The 15,245-nt window shown below is 34.8% G+C and overlaps 3 protein-coding genes across 5 annotated transcripts in view; 1 reads left to right on the top strand and 2 right to left on the bottom strand.

The window, feature by feature from the left end:
• Window positions 1-1,474, top strand: part of LOC100744208 (TNF receptor-associated factor 4) — a 33,478-nt gene extending 32,004 nt beyond the window's left edge. For all 3 annotated transcript variants that reach the window (XM_012385570.3, XM_003489396.4, XM_012385571.3), the window contains one exon: window positions 87-1,474. In XM_012385570.3, coding sequence (XP_012240993.1) covers window positions 87-440 — 354 coding nt within the window. In that variant the 3' untranslated portion in view covers window positions 441-1,474. The remainder of the gene's footprint in view (window positions 1-86) is intronic.
• A 26-nt stretch (window positions 1,475-1,500) lies between these two features.
• On the bottom strand, window positions 1,501-3,210 carry LOC105680751 (probable DNA replication complex GINS protein PSF2). Its single transcript, XM_012385563.3, has 4 exons — window positions 2,178-3,210; window positions 2,000-2,108; window positions 1,775-1,942; window positions 1,501-1,699 (listed from the first exon to the last, which is right to left on the bottom strand). The coding sequence occupies exons 1-4, from the start codon at window positions 2,420-2,422 to the stop codon at window positions 1,655-1,657; spliced, it is 567 nt and encodes a 188-aa protein (XP_012240986.1). The 5' UTR covers window positions 2,423-3,210; the 3' UTR covers window positions 1,501-1,654.
• Window positions 3,211-3,303: 93 nt separating this feature from the next.
• Window positions 3,304-11,957, bottom strand: LOC100744416 (adenosine receptor A2b). The gene is made up of 4 exons (XM_033320691.1): window positions 8,710-11,957; window positions 5,866-6,077; window positions 4,952-5,422; window positions 3,304-4,052 (listed from the first exon to the last, which is right to left on the bottom strand). Exons 1-4 carry the CDS (start codon window positions 9,176-9,178, stop codon window positions 3,678-3,680), a joined length of 1,527 nt encoding a protein of 508 aa, XP_033176582.1. The 5' UTR covers window positions 9,179-11,957; the 3' UTR covers window positions 3,304-3,677.
• Between the last annotated feature and the right edge of the window lie 3,288 nt (window positions 11,958-15,245).

Here is a 15,245-nt window from a genome sequence, read left to right as displayed (position 1 = left end):
TTGTTCTCCTTTAATCTAAGTTTTAAGAACTCTACTATACTACATATACTTACTTACTTAGAATGTAAAAATATTGAATATTTCAGGCGTCAGTTTTCTTAAACGGAAATGGAACCGGCGAAGGAAGTCATATTTCAATATACATAAAGATTCTTCCCGGAGAGTATGATGCTCTGTTGCGGTGGCCATTCTCCCACAGCGTGTCCTTCACCATATTCGACCAGACGGTGGTCGCGGAAAAGGCGTGCAATATCGTAGAAAGCTTTATACCGGATCCAACATGGAAGAATTTCCAGAGGCCCAGTCGTGAGCCCGATTCTCTCGGTTTTGGCTTCCCAAGATTTCTCTCTCACGAAATGGTGAAGAAACGGCATTTTGTCAAAGATAATACTATGTTCATCCGAGTAAAGGTCGATCCTAGCAAAATAGTTGCTGTCTGAAAAGATAACATCGACCCGTATTTTTATTAAATACGTTGTATCATACTAACTCAATTACTATCGTTCCACGTAACACATTTAATATTGTTACGCCGCACACACATGTTTCTTGACATGGTTTATACGTATTTTTTACTTTTACACGTATCGTCAGTCCAGTAAACGATTAATGATACTTGATATTTATTAATTGTGTACTTGGTGTGATAGTTCGAAGTACTTTACATATGAAGCGCATGGTACTTATGTCGTTACACTGAAAGTAAACTAATGTAGAATTGATTAAAACAAAATAGAAAGCAATAGCGACTTACAAAACAAAACGACTGCTGTGCGAAACATTTGGAGGATCTAAATTCGGAGAATTATTTGAATTTTTATTACGAACAGAGTTTTGGTTTTGGCACATTGATATTTACGTTAACTACCCTCTATACATAATTTTGAAGATTTTAGGATATATTAATAACATGACAGGCGATCCTCTAGTTATCTGAAGCGATATGTCTCTCAATTGAACGAGAGCTGATTGAACATGTGTACATATATCGAACACCGAAATTTTGTAAGTTCTCACTTGTAGCGTCAGACCCATCCTATGACTGCAGTTCCCAATTATTCCCATCTTTTATTTTGTAACATACGTTTCCACATTTTCTACACTGGATGATTCGATTTACAAACTTAACACGAGATTGGAGGTTGCAATTTTGACTGAAATTTGAGTAGATCAAATTTTTCAGCACATTAAGTTAAACCGGTCAACGTTAAGTTTGTTAAAACGATATCTACCTTGACAATTCAAATCAAAGATTATTAAAGGACTGTGTATTATAAGCTTAAGAGATGTAAATATTGTGAAAAAAAGAAATAGCGCCGAACGAGATGCGAGTTAATTAGTCGAGGCGACAGATCTACCGATGTAAATATAAGTTTACTTTATATTAGTGATAATGAGAAATTGTGATTGAGATGCTAGTGACTGTATGTAATGATCTAAGAATAAGAAATAATAAAACTATTATATCGCATTCATATATTACATACTATGAATATATTATTTTATTTCCCATTTTCTTTATTTCGTTACACGAAATCAACAAAAATGCATTATAAATACTTCATATCAATACACAATATATACATGTATATTTACAATCTAGAAGTTACGATAGATTATACATGAAAAAGGAAAACATCATCTAGTGATCAGTCTATTGTGATGTCCCACTATAATGAGATTGTGTCAGTTTTCCATCCTAAAAAATATAAAGTTTGCTTTAGAAAGCATAAAAAAGATTTTCTTGTAATAGAATTATTATCGTATGAAGTACAGATATGGTTTGTATCCTTAGCATTTGATCCAGAGCATGTGGCAATAATGGACGAACACTGTTGATTTCCATGGCAGTTAAATGGTCCAGCTTAGCGTGTAAACCTTCGCTTTTAAGGAATGCATCTATTGATGTACGGAGCTTTGACATTCTTATGTCCCATATATCCTAACAATTAATTAATACATTAGCATTAAAAGGTATACTTACATTTATATTTATTACCTTCACTGCTGTTTTTATTCTGTCCGCATCAGGTATATCATCACTACCAACATTCAGTAAAAGCTGTGCTTCTTCCATGTAATGATTACTGGGCATTTTTATAAACAATCTAAAATAACAATTTATTTATACGAAAAAATATTTTATCATAAGGGATGAAAGAAGCACATTTACTTACTTGGATAACTTTTCTTCCTCCTTCGTCTCATTTAAGCCATCAACGTCCATCCAGTCTTGATTAACGATTCGACACTTTTGTTGCTGCTTCAGGTTTACAGCCAACCAAATCGGAACTTTCACAGGTAAACCGGCTCGAAAAGGGCCCACAGATCCCGAAATTAAATGAATCATGTCAAAACTAAAATTCGGCACAATGGTGACTAATTCTTTTTCACCGAGAAATTCTACTTCACTCGGATCCATCGTTTAGCGTTTAATATTTTATGATAAACAATGTTTATTAAATAAATTTTAACATCTTCCAAACAGACTCAACGTTGCATCTGATACGACAGTAAGACTAAGTTTCGGCGGGAAACTTGCGTACGCAGTACCCTTCCATGTTTGAAACGCTACCTGTTGCTCGCTACGTTAACTTCGGATGTATGTAAAGCGCATGCACGATATTAATTCGATATATCGAAATTCGGAATTAGTTTCAACTAAGTTCTGTTCGTTTGGTCAGTTTAGCAATCCATTTGTAAGAATAATGTCTTATTTAAAAAAAAAAAGAATATTGTACGTTACAAAAGATGTTAAACCAAGACAAAGACTTTCATGCTGGAACTATTTAATTGTCAGGTAGTATTAGGTTATTAGACAATAGTATATTTTAGTGGATATAGATGATTATTTTTGTGACATTTATTTAGACCGTTGTGTGATACACAGAATGTGGAATGGACATTAGCATATAGGCTGTTTTAAAATAACTTTTTAATATTTGAAAATTCAAATATCGGTTCCCTTATCTACTTTGATTCGTTTATATGAGATTCACATTTCTATGTTTAACATACATTTCACGTCATTTTCATGCAAATTACGTATCCATCATATGTAATCTGTATGAGACTGTCGTTTCCCATTGTAGATATGTTCGTGCAGATATGTTATATATTTATTCGTGTCTAATTGTCATTAACAATGAATTTATTATTTGAAGAATATATTTATTTTGTTTTCGAAATAATATTATTCATAGTCAGTAGAAATGATTATTAATTTTTCAGTTTCTATATATTCATTATAATTTATTCTAAAGAAATGTCTTTTTTTTGGATATACACTGAAATTTCATTTAATTACCATTGATCACCATTAAAACAGAAAATGTAATCTGGAAATACGCTCAGTCAAATATTCAGTGCTTTAACAAAACTTAATGCAATACAGTTTCTTCGTATTTTATATTGAGTATTAAATAATATCAGGATTCAGATTATTATACATCGAATCATAACACACTAAACACCAAAAATACATCACGTTTTGTAAACTTATTATTAACACCTTATTTTGCAATTTCAATGATTTATTTATGGTAGAAGATAATTACCATACATCTTCTTATCGTTAATTTATTATCAATAGTGAAATTGATATCCACCAATTTCTAATTGAATCGAGATTCAATTTTGATTAGTTTATTCACGATCAGGAACGCCGAAGAAGTTCATCAGCCTTTGTCTTTATTTTCCATCAGTTCCTCGTCCAGTTTTTCGTGAACGGATTCCACGTGATTTACATCTACTTCAATGACGAAGATAGACGCCGGTGGCGTCTCCTCGACGTGATCCACTTCCGCCGGAAGAAGCGGCATTAAAGGTTTGTAAGTCTGTAATTCCAGTGAGGTAATACGGGGCGATCTCGGGGTGATTCTGTCATTTTCAAAATTGTCACTTTCATTTCGCTGCAGATCGTTGCTGTTTTGACTCGCGTTGTCATTTTCCTGTCTATCACTCGAAGAGCTTGATGTGTTTGCTGCATCGTTTTCTCGAATCGTAACGTTTCGAGGGCTCGAGAATGATCCTCTAGATCTAACGTCAGTTACCTGTAATTAAAATTCGATCGATAAAATAAGATATATTTCCAATAATTTTCAGGATAAAATGACAATCTTATCTCTAGAAAAATTAATCGACTGCAGCTGTAAAGGCCTGATAGCAGGAATTACTAAATAGTAGATTTTTAAAAATCACTGGATGTTTATGCATTTGGGGGAAATTTAATGGTGCAAACATCTACAGAATGCATATAGCATCCAGACATATATATAAAATACTCAAAGTAGTACACTTATTATAGCGTGTATGAAGAAATTTCTAGTTATTCTAGTTACGTTCATAAGAGACTAATACAGGTAGGTCTCGATTAGTGCGAGTAGTAAATCCCAAAAATAGATTACGTTATTCGAATTCACATTATTTGAATATTTGAAATATAGGAATTGGTTCTAATTTAAAGAAAGTATACAATAAAAATTGTTAAATATACCTTTTCATATATATTTCACTAAATTATAATGGCACAAACATGATTATTATTTCTCAAAGTATTTTAAGTTGGTCGCACTTTCTTCTGTTTCTTTGTATCTTCGTATATGTGGCGATAAGCCAGCAGTACTTTGTTCGTGCCTCTGTTAAGTTGCATACTTCGATCCATGTTTGGATCGGCATCCGTAATTTTTTGTTTCGCGTCGCGTCATGACTATAAAACAGAAGAAGTTCAGAGACGACTTACGCATCGTCTCGACGAAACAGAAGTTTAAAGATAAAGTTAAAACAAAAGACTAATTGTTTCTATAGTTGTACCGGATGAGAAAAGACTCGCAAACCTCGCATTAAATGAAAACCTCGCATCATTTTATAATTCGCACCAAATCGAATATCGCACTATTTAAGCTCACGTTAATCGAGATCTAATTTAATTAAAAATTTAATCACACCGTACCTGACGCAGTAAATCCGACCTGATAACTCTTGTAGACGGCGGTCCACCTGTTTGCCTCAGGAATTGTCTCTGGGAACCAACCAAAGAGCCACGATCGTGAATCACGCTAACTACGCTAGATTTCACGTCACTGTGCGGAAATAGAAGTCTCCACATGAAATTCTTAAGCGCCGCACGGAAGTCCTTCAGATGGTAAGCGTAGAGCAATGGATTGCCAGCTGAGTTCAAGTGCGACAGGATTATGCAAAAATTCATCAGGACATCGTGCACCCTACACCTTGGACAGAACGCCATCACACAGTTGATGGTGTAAAGAGGGAACCAACAAATAATGAAAAAGATCACGATTCGCGATAGATTTTGCGTTGCCTTCACTTCACGCTTCCTGGCGGCCCCAAGTAATCGCAGCATGGTTCCAGTTGTCTGGTTTCCGGTACGGCGACCCGGATTCATTGTTACAATTTGTTGCAGCTGCAAGAACATGTAATAATAAATAATATAATTAGAGAAATATTCAATATATCTTTTTCACGAGAATTCATCGGATGTAACGTGGTAACTCTTCTTTAAAATAGTAGAGGAAGAACGAATAATGCACCTCTAAAGTAATTTATAAATGAAATTCTCAGAAGATTATATAAATGAAAGCCACAATCGTTTATTCTCAGCACCATAATTACTTTGTCACCAAGAAGATCGCTTTATTTAAGAACTGCAACCGACGAAAAACCAGATGAAGGTATTTAAGAAAAATGACGGCGCACAAATTTGATAAATTAAAGAAGATAAATTTCGAGGGTCGGCAAACAGGACCTTGTCTTCGCTAATTCATTGTCCTGTTTGCACACCGTATATCCGCATACTCACACTAGTACGCATATTCTGCTCGTATATTTACGGTAAAAGTGTCTGACCTGCTTTACGACCACTCGGTATATATGGGTGTAGAAGGCTGCAATTAATAGCGCGGGAAAGATGATCGTGGCGAAGTACAGGAACACTAAGTAATCGTAATCCATCACCTCGGTGAAGATGCATTTCTCATTGGATTTCTTGCCCGCGTTCCAACCTAAAAGCGGCAGGAAGCCGACCAATGTGCCAGCGATCCAACACACACAGATTATACCTAAAAGAACGGAACCATCTTTTAATCTTTATATGTTTGTTTCAACTGTTCCAGATGAATTATTATTAGGTAATATGGAAGTAAAAACATAAAGAAGAGATCACTGAAAATGTTTAAAATTCTCATCCTTACAGATTTTACCGAAGACCGATTGTATGGAACGGTGATATATGTATGCAGCAAGGAGAGTGTTTTGGACAAGAAATAGAAAGATTTATAGAGATCCCGCTATAGAAGAAGAGAATGAAAAGTCGGTCAAAGGAGTCGATGATAGACGTGCATGTGAACGTTATCGATTGGAAAGTACGGCAATAAACGCACCTTTTCCCCTCGTTGGAGAAATGGTATCAGTCAGTGGGCTCGTAATTAAAATCACTCGTACCATAAACAGGCGAAATGCTTAAATTAATCATGGCTAGGTAGCCTGGCAGTGAAATGAGAAACGTCTAATCGTGTCATTAATTTTTTCACGAGTCTCTCCGATCCTTCGATGTAATTTCGCGCGTTTTACGTGAATTATATTTAACAAACGAAATTTTCTAACGCTTTCTTATCAAAGTCTGATTTTAATGAATTTCTATGTTATTTCATGCTTCTCCATGAAATTTATTTAGAGCCTCACAGTTTTCCTTTTTCATTTCTCTTTCTACGCATATGTACTTTTTCTCTGAGGCAGAGAAATGCGATTTCCATCAATTTCGTCGCAAGGAGGAAGGAAAATCCTTTGGGAAATCGGGCGAATGGATATGTGATATGTATTTCATACTCTATGCTATATGTTAACATCATTGAAATGCACCGAATGCAGGTGGAATTTTTTCAATTACTCTACTAATTACATAATTATCGTGGGGATTATATATTACGAAATCAATACATTGTCGTATTACCTACTTTTATGAATGAGGAAAAGTAACATACGCAAAGAGATATTCTAAAAAACTATTATAAAAGAAAATACGTTTCACTTTAGAGAAAAAATCGTTTCTTATTTACTATAAGCTACTAACTAAAGTTACATAACAGTTTTTATATAACGTAATTACAAAGATAAGAATTTTTATAAAGAACAAGTATATTGATGCTTAAATATCCCAAATATACTAAGAAATTCACTAATTGATCGCAAGTAAGAAATTTAATATTTAATGCATCGATTAACTTCAAGTTAAATTTCTTAAGAATATGCACGACAAACTTCTACTATATACGTTATTAAAATATGCGCAGGGAATACCACCTGTTGCCGTCTAAAGGGCATTCTGTTGCATCTCATCGATTCAGTTCCACGGAGGATTATGATGTAATTTCTTTTGGAAAATCAGCGTAAGTGATACAAATAAACACATATTAATGTAAGATAAAAGAACTTTCACATATATTCACCGTAATACTACAGTGAAATTAAGACCAAATCATAGTAACGATGGTCTATCTACACAATATTGTCTAATCAGCATTGTCACTATTTGATGTCCTACATTCTCGTAGAACAGAACGTGATAAACATATGCTACCATGTGTAGTTACATATTATACAGCAATAGAAATATAATTTTATAAAATTCATTTTATAAAATTTCATATGTTTATACATACGTATTTGATTTCAAGCAAAGTTCGATGACTTAAAAATAGCTTGGAGCTTTTTGTATTTTAAATTATGATAAAACGTATTGTTTAAAAAACAAAGAAGTCTACCTTCGATGCCCTTAAGACTATATGTCGTTTATTATTCAAAACATTGCAGAACATTGAAGTACTTTTTACACGCGAACTTACTAGTCTTTTCGGTATAAGCTGTATATTTTGCATAAACTGAAACATTCGATATTTTATGTCCATTTTGCATAAACTGAAACACTCGATATAGATGGAAAACAAGGTTCGAAATATGTGAAGAGTTGAATAACAGGTTCGCTCGAACAAACAATTTCGCAAAATATAATTACGTGGTTCGTGCCTTGGTGTTGTTTTATCGTAGCTCGATTAAATGGTTATGCGTTTCATCCAGAACGCTTCTAAGAAGAGGTGATTTTAATTGGATCATCGGATTGTACAACAGTAACGACGTAGCTAACAATTACTCGATTTACCCTTGCGTTTCTTCGAACTTTTACCGAGCTCACTCAATTATCGACTCGTACTACTTGCGCATCGACGATTCCGTTCACGGTAAATTTTCTTGTTTATCTTCAAGAATTATCTTCGTTCATTATATCGCACACTTATATCGTATTTGTAAAAACAGACAAAACAGAATCTAATATTTTTAAAAAGCGTATTAAAGCGTTATAAAACATTTCTGATGATTGATAGATTTTTTTTTAATTACTGCGATTAATGTGGATGTCCTGAGAAATGCTTTAAATTATTATACGTATTCATGATGAAATTCATCTGCTGAAATTATGAATCTTAAATTACAGAAATTGTAAAGTAGAGGAATGTCTTAACTTAGAAACTCATTTACTAACATTTAATAAAACTACTTAAGAAATAATTGCTAGTTCAAAAATTTAGAGACTCAAAATTGTTAAATAAACGAATCCTTATGAGTTTAAAAATGAAACCAGTTTTAGATCGTTTATTATAATATTAGTTCAAGTTCGTCGTCCTCATTAATTCTTACCTATGGCAGTTTTAGTGCGTACGGTGCGTGAGTATCCCATGGGATGAAGTATCGCCCAGTAACGATCTATGGACACCGCTACCAGACAGAAGATACTGATCGTGCAGAGGACGATAAGCACTGAAACGGTGAACAGGCAGGCGTGTAAATTCGTCGGTAAACCGATGCTGGCCAAAATGGCGAAAGGTATAGCGAACAAGCCGACCAAGAGATCGGCCGTGGCTAGAGAGATGATGTAATAATTAGTTCGTCGACGAAGTTTCCTCTCTTTGCTGAAGACTGTGATCACCAAACCGTTACCAAACACCGCGCACACTGCCACCAGGATCTCGCAAACTGTATACGGTAGATTGAGTTCCGAATGGGTCGACGCATTCACCGCTCTTACAGTCGAATTACTAGCCAACTCGCTGGCATTTGATGGAAATTCCATCACGATGAACGCTGATACTCTGAACGCAATCGTCATCTACCCTCTGTCGATCTGATCTTGATGATTAACTTACTGCTACATTTATCAACGTAGTTTATCGAAAGAAATGCAGATTATCGAGGAAAATGGAGATTGTAGAGATAATTTTTTGGCATTTTTATATAGTTGATGTTTGTTGATGTATATCAAGTTGATGACTCATTAATATTCGTTTGTTCTTCATCGTAGGTTTATGTAACGAATGTGGTAGTAAATGGAAATCGCGTGACTAGCGGTTCTCTTAGTGTTTTTAATGAATCCCCTTAATTTCTTTATACAGAATATCCATGATGCTCGATATGTCACGCGAGCACGTTCCTTGAATACATCTTACTTTCTTAATGTGAAGGGGACGTAAATAGCAAATAGCATGTCAGCGGAATGAAAACGAAATCGGACATCTTCTGCTTCCTTTCTGTTTCGGGAATCTTTCGAGTCACCGTTAAGAATCGTTCGATGACCATGTCACGCTCGATGGTAGACAATCGATCTTATTTTAAGAGAAGGACATTGACACGTACGGGCAGACCGGAAAAGGGAAGCATGGTCGTTTATTTGTATGGACGTGCCGCGATGATTAACGATATTTATATCACTTTTCACGCAACGAGCTTTGTCTCTATCGTGTCGTTTGGTAGTACCTACTAATTTACTTGAAATGCACAATTCTCTGATATATATCTCTAATAAAACGCGTACGATTTACGATTCTTATCGAGGGCAAAGAATAAATCAAAAATTATACAAAGTACCAAGCCTTCTATGGCTATTTTATTATATTTTATTATATTTCCAAGTAGCCAAAAATATCTGCCTGAAAGTCATAGATCAAAAATCATCATTACGTTAATACTTCCATTCCTCGATCTTCTTTCCAAATGGTCACAAATGGATTATGTATAACAGAAAGCTCACGGTATATTTAATAAGACTTAAATTCTCGTTACACTCGTCCAGAAGTAATCGAGCTTTTCAACTATGTTTCTAGGTAATTTAAGATATCTCTGAAGATTCACGTTTTATCAAGGAACAATGAATCGTCCATTGAGAAACAGGATTGCCGGAAATCTCGAGATTGCGAGCGATCGAGTTCATTAAGTGGACATTTCGAGTCCAACCACGTTTTGATCGCGTACTTGCGAAATTTATTGCAAGATACGACCTTCCGGCGCATGTTCATCAGGAGGTAATTCAACTTCCACCGGTACGCGTGCCTTTGATTATGTCTGCAACTGTATTCGGGTCAAGCATGAGTTTTTATTATAAGTCTAAAAATCGAATCTTCAATCTTCAATATTGAACAGTTTGGACTTGGAGAAGTTCTTTTACTGGTTTTTCAATTATCCCCATCCTCGTCCGCAGAAGTTGACGAATCTTCTTTTCACTTCAACTGAAATCACGCGGAAAGAATGGATGCGGTGGATAGTAATTGAACCGATTAGATTCTTGTTAACTTTCTCCTTCGGTAGACAATCGAGCGCAGATATCGTTCCTATTAAATGCTACTTTATCTTTTATTTTCCCTTATAAATTTAATCTCTCTTAGAATATTCCTAAAAGTATCCATTTTTTGTATTTATTTACCAAACTTAATTTGCAATGAGGAGATTGCGAGCGTGTCAGCCTTTTCATCTTCAGTGTTCACAACAGTTTTTTCCGACATACATTAAAATGCATAAGTTTTCGAACATACAAAGGGTTCTTCTTTAGAAGCACTTCTTCGTTTCCTAACATCTGACTCAATGTAATATTGCAGAATATCTTTTATTGCCTGACTCACGGTGGTGTAATTAAACTACTGGTCCTTTTCAAGAACAAAAACAGATTAAACTTTTAATTTCATGGCGATGTGACGGTGCTATCTTCGGGGAAGTTAAACTTAATGAAAGAAGAATCAACACCGACCGTTTCAATCGCGTTGACATCGTGACGCAATTTCAACGCTTTTTTCGTTTCGGTACGACTGACGGAAAAATTATCAAGCATGCCGCGACTTGGCTAAAAGTTATTGAACCTTCGATCGACAAACGTCCTTGATATTCATTTTAAAATACTGAAACATTCAGCATATCTTTGTAATTGGATTTTTAGGTTGTATCAATATTTTCGTATCTGCACTTTGATTTTTGACCAGACGTTTGTCTCTGTTGTTATGATTAGAGTAATATCTGACAAAGCAGTTGAAAGAGTGAAATACGACTTAGGGTGTCGAGAACAAAGTTAAAAGCAGTAAAAGTCGTCATAAATTGTATTTTAATATCATCATGTACGCCGATACTCTATTCTCAGCTTTTACGCCTGTCCTTATTTATAGAGGCTTAGCATATCACTTGCCGATCATCATTATAGTATTTTATCTAAGATGTTACGGCCATACTATTTTCTAATTCGAAACACGATATTTTTATCCTATTTTTATGAAAGAATATCGATTCACTTAATTCAAATTTCAAATTTTAATTCCGATTAATTTTAATTCTGATTGATCTTAATTCCGATTAATTTTAATTTCTGTAGATCGTATATTCGAGGAAAAACCGATTCGAACTCGTTCAGTAACCAATCAGAGTGACGCCGATATTTACCCAACCAATCAACGTCAATCAACGTCACTGCGCGCTTTTTTTCAAACAAACACTAATTGATTAACGATCGATGTAAATTGTCGCGGTTTCTCGAAACTTTCCGGTTAAATCGAAGATTTAGCGTGAATGAAACACACCCACGGAACACGTCCGGCTTCTCAACCCCGTGGCGCGTAACTGAGTTCCTCTTCGTGACACACAGGGACACTGCGACGGTGGAGGTGGAATAGACGCGGTCGTAGATTATGGTGGTAGTGGTAGACTGGAGAAGAAAATCGGCGATTATATATCTATGTTTCTGTATTTTATGTAGATATAATCTATTATGCATAACTCTTGAAAACGGAGGTAATTTAGATTTAAAATCACATAAATCTGCGCATCGTAGTCGATATTAAATATTTTTTGTCTTATTCATCAAACTTTGAATCTTTTTATCATGGTCGACTATCTTGATTTAAAATATTGATATATACAGAATTCATTTGTATACATTTCGCATGTTCTTCTTTACTTCTGATGGATTTCACCTCCTCTAATATTTTCTTCGATCTTTTACAGAAAATTGGCTGAAGCAGCGATTCACGATTTGAGACTGTGGATGCAGTTAATCTACGTATCTTCCGCTAGCATTCCTGCAAGCATATCTTACGAGATTTGTAATTGGATAAGCGTACCACGAGTGAAGATTCAATGACATATCTGGAATATACGCGTAGGTAAGAGAGAAGGGAATGTAAGTACGAGACGCGGCATGTTCATACGCGTGAAATCGTCAAAGAAAGAATAAAACTCTCCTTGTGCGAGTAAGTAGTACAAATTAGTTTAGCTTCCTCTCGGCGAAATTAAAAGTCCCGTTCCGCCTCTGGAACTTTTTCTAATATTTTATGAACTCTACGTCGCGGGATACTTTATAGCCAATTTCTTTCTTTTACTAACGTTACTAACTCGTCGAGTTTCTCAATTGTAATTTGTTATATTGAACGTTTCAATTTGAGTAGATCTGTGTATATTTTCTTAGGAAGTACATACATGTATGCCCAATGGGAATTACAAGACAACATTGGAAGACAATGTTTTCTTAATGGAGCCCGATGGAAGGAACGTGCAATAGTGTTGAAACACTAACACCATTATGATGATTATCGAATTACGAGCGTAAAAGAAAAGTTGTTTCGCTTAATTAGACCTTCTAAATCTAATTTCACGTGCTTGCACGACGCGCCCTTCGCTAATATCGGCCAAGGTGTTTCTTGTCTTGAGAAATTCGACAAGACAAACGGTCGCATAATTAACCACGCGCGTGCGTTCCATGCTTAATATTGGTCACGAAAATAGAGAACCCCATTTCTTTTTCAACATCGTTATTTATATCAATGTAAATGTCAGCGGATCTTCTATCTCATTTAAATCCAGTAAAATTCGACGAACTGCTGTATGGTAATACTGAAAATTTAATTCAATTGGATAATTGATGGAAATCGTAGGAATAGACTATTTACTGCGTGTACTATTAATCGAATCAGATCCTCTTGCAAACAAGCGGGTATTTGTTATTCCGTTCGACATTAGACAGGATCGGATTACTGCCAAGGCTAACCAGACAAATGGGTCTGCGCATTTTTCGTTCTCCCTTTCCAGAAGGTGGTTATATCCGATGTCTGTATGTGTGTCTATGTATAGAAGTTCGTTTGAAGTGAGAAATCGAGTTCTGAGTAAGTTTCTGGAGATACAATTTTATTGAAAAGTATATCTTACGTGGTGGATTGATTTTCTTCTATATCTAATAACGTTCTTTCCTAGCATATATATATGTTTTAATTTTCCTGTAAATTACTGTTCCAACGATTACCGTGTTAATGGTTGAACCGACGATGCGAGAAAATTATAGGGTGTTATAGAATTAGCGATGAATCTTAATTGCTGGGGTGGCCTTAAACATGTCTTCGACCTTTGCCTGTTATTACACTGTTCTAATAACTGGCAATTACGTAATTAGTCCGACACGCAGTGAGAACCACCGGCTTCTATGAATTTCTTAACTATACATATATTATAAAAACGATGAATTTTTAAAAGGAAACGTACAGCTCAATCGACGGAACGCGTTTCCTTCTCGATAGTGTAAGAAGATATAAGCTGTGGGTGGAGGTCATGGATATCTCAAGGTTATTCATGTTATTCCTCCTATATTGCAATCAATATTTTAATTTTACAATTTACGTAATGTTTTCCGCGTTAATATAATTATAGGTGTAAGGAATAACATGGGTAAATTAATTTTCATTAGACTTTTTATAGATTTAGTAATGTATCCAGTAATATTAATTTAATAACATTGAATTTTAATTTCAATTTCGTAAACTAATCATAAGTTATTTGCTGCCTTCGTATATTTCAATCCGATTAGGCAAATGATTTATGGAATTATTTCTCGCGTCAATTTTCAAAGTAATCTTCAAATGGAACGAAGACAGCTTCTTTGGTATGGAACTTGTGCTTCAGCTTGAAAGCATTTCTGTGTCGAATGTTAGTTAATAGATTCTCGATTCTTTGTCATGGAATATAATTGTCTTCTGTATAAAAAAGAAGTAATTGCAACACACTGGTTGTCTCAAACCCACATGGGTTGGTTGAATGATCGATAATTGTGATCAACACTCGATTAAACTGATATCAATTTAACATTTATTACGTAATTAACCAGTTACTGCTTTTCTCTAGTCCAGTTAATAATAAACATTTTATCAGGATAACGAGTAATTTAAAGGAAAGAATCATTTGAATAATCCCTGATTTTGGGGATTTTAATGAATCAATCCTCTTCAATAGAATAACTTCAACTGATTGATTTCAACTGCTGAAAGACATCTTCTTAAAACGGAGAGGTCTTAACGAATAGTAAACGAGTCCATTCTCAGTAATTCGAATGTGCTTTATTGTATGTAACAGGCGCACAACAGATCGTTTGACATCGCATGAAAGGATCCTTGATTGTGATGCAAAGTTGAATAAATCGTGGCTAGACAACGCTAGGTATGCGAATTTGCATTTATCTGAATCGAAAACGGGTCATGCTGCACGGGACGTGTAAACACACCCGTGCAATTAAACTATCTAACGACTTAATGCGACTAATGTGATTGAAAGTGGATGAGAAACTATGGAAGCCGGTGGCACAAGTATGAACATGAATTTCCTGATTAGATAACAAAATGTGAAAAACTTAAGTAGAAATATTTCATTTTATCTTTTTTGACAAAAATATTTTCGTACTTTTTAATTTTATAGTTTTAGTAAGTAACATTTTTTCTAATGAATTTTTGTTTCTTTTTGAAAAAAGAAATTGGTATTACGGGTGGGAAGAATTATAGAAATTGATTTTTTAATAAAATTATAAGCGATCAATGAATAATAAACGGACTGAAAGCATTTTGGTTGAGAAATTGCAATGAAATTATAATTAATTGGTCAACAAG

Source organism: Bombus impatiens, unplaced genomic scaffold, assembly GCF_000188095.3.
Source record: "Bombus impatiens unplaced genomic scaffold, BIMP_2.2 scf_0321, whole genome shotgun sequence".
In the NCBI taxonomy this organism is placed as follows: Eukaryota; Metazoa; Arthropoda; class Insecta; order Hymenoptera; family Apidae; genus Bombus; species Bombus impatiens.
This window is presented reverse-complemented; position numbering and strand designations above follow the sequence as displayed.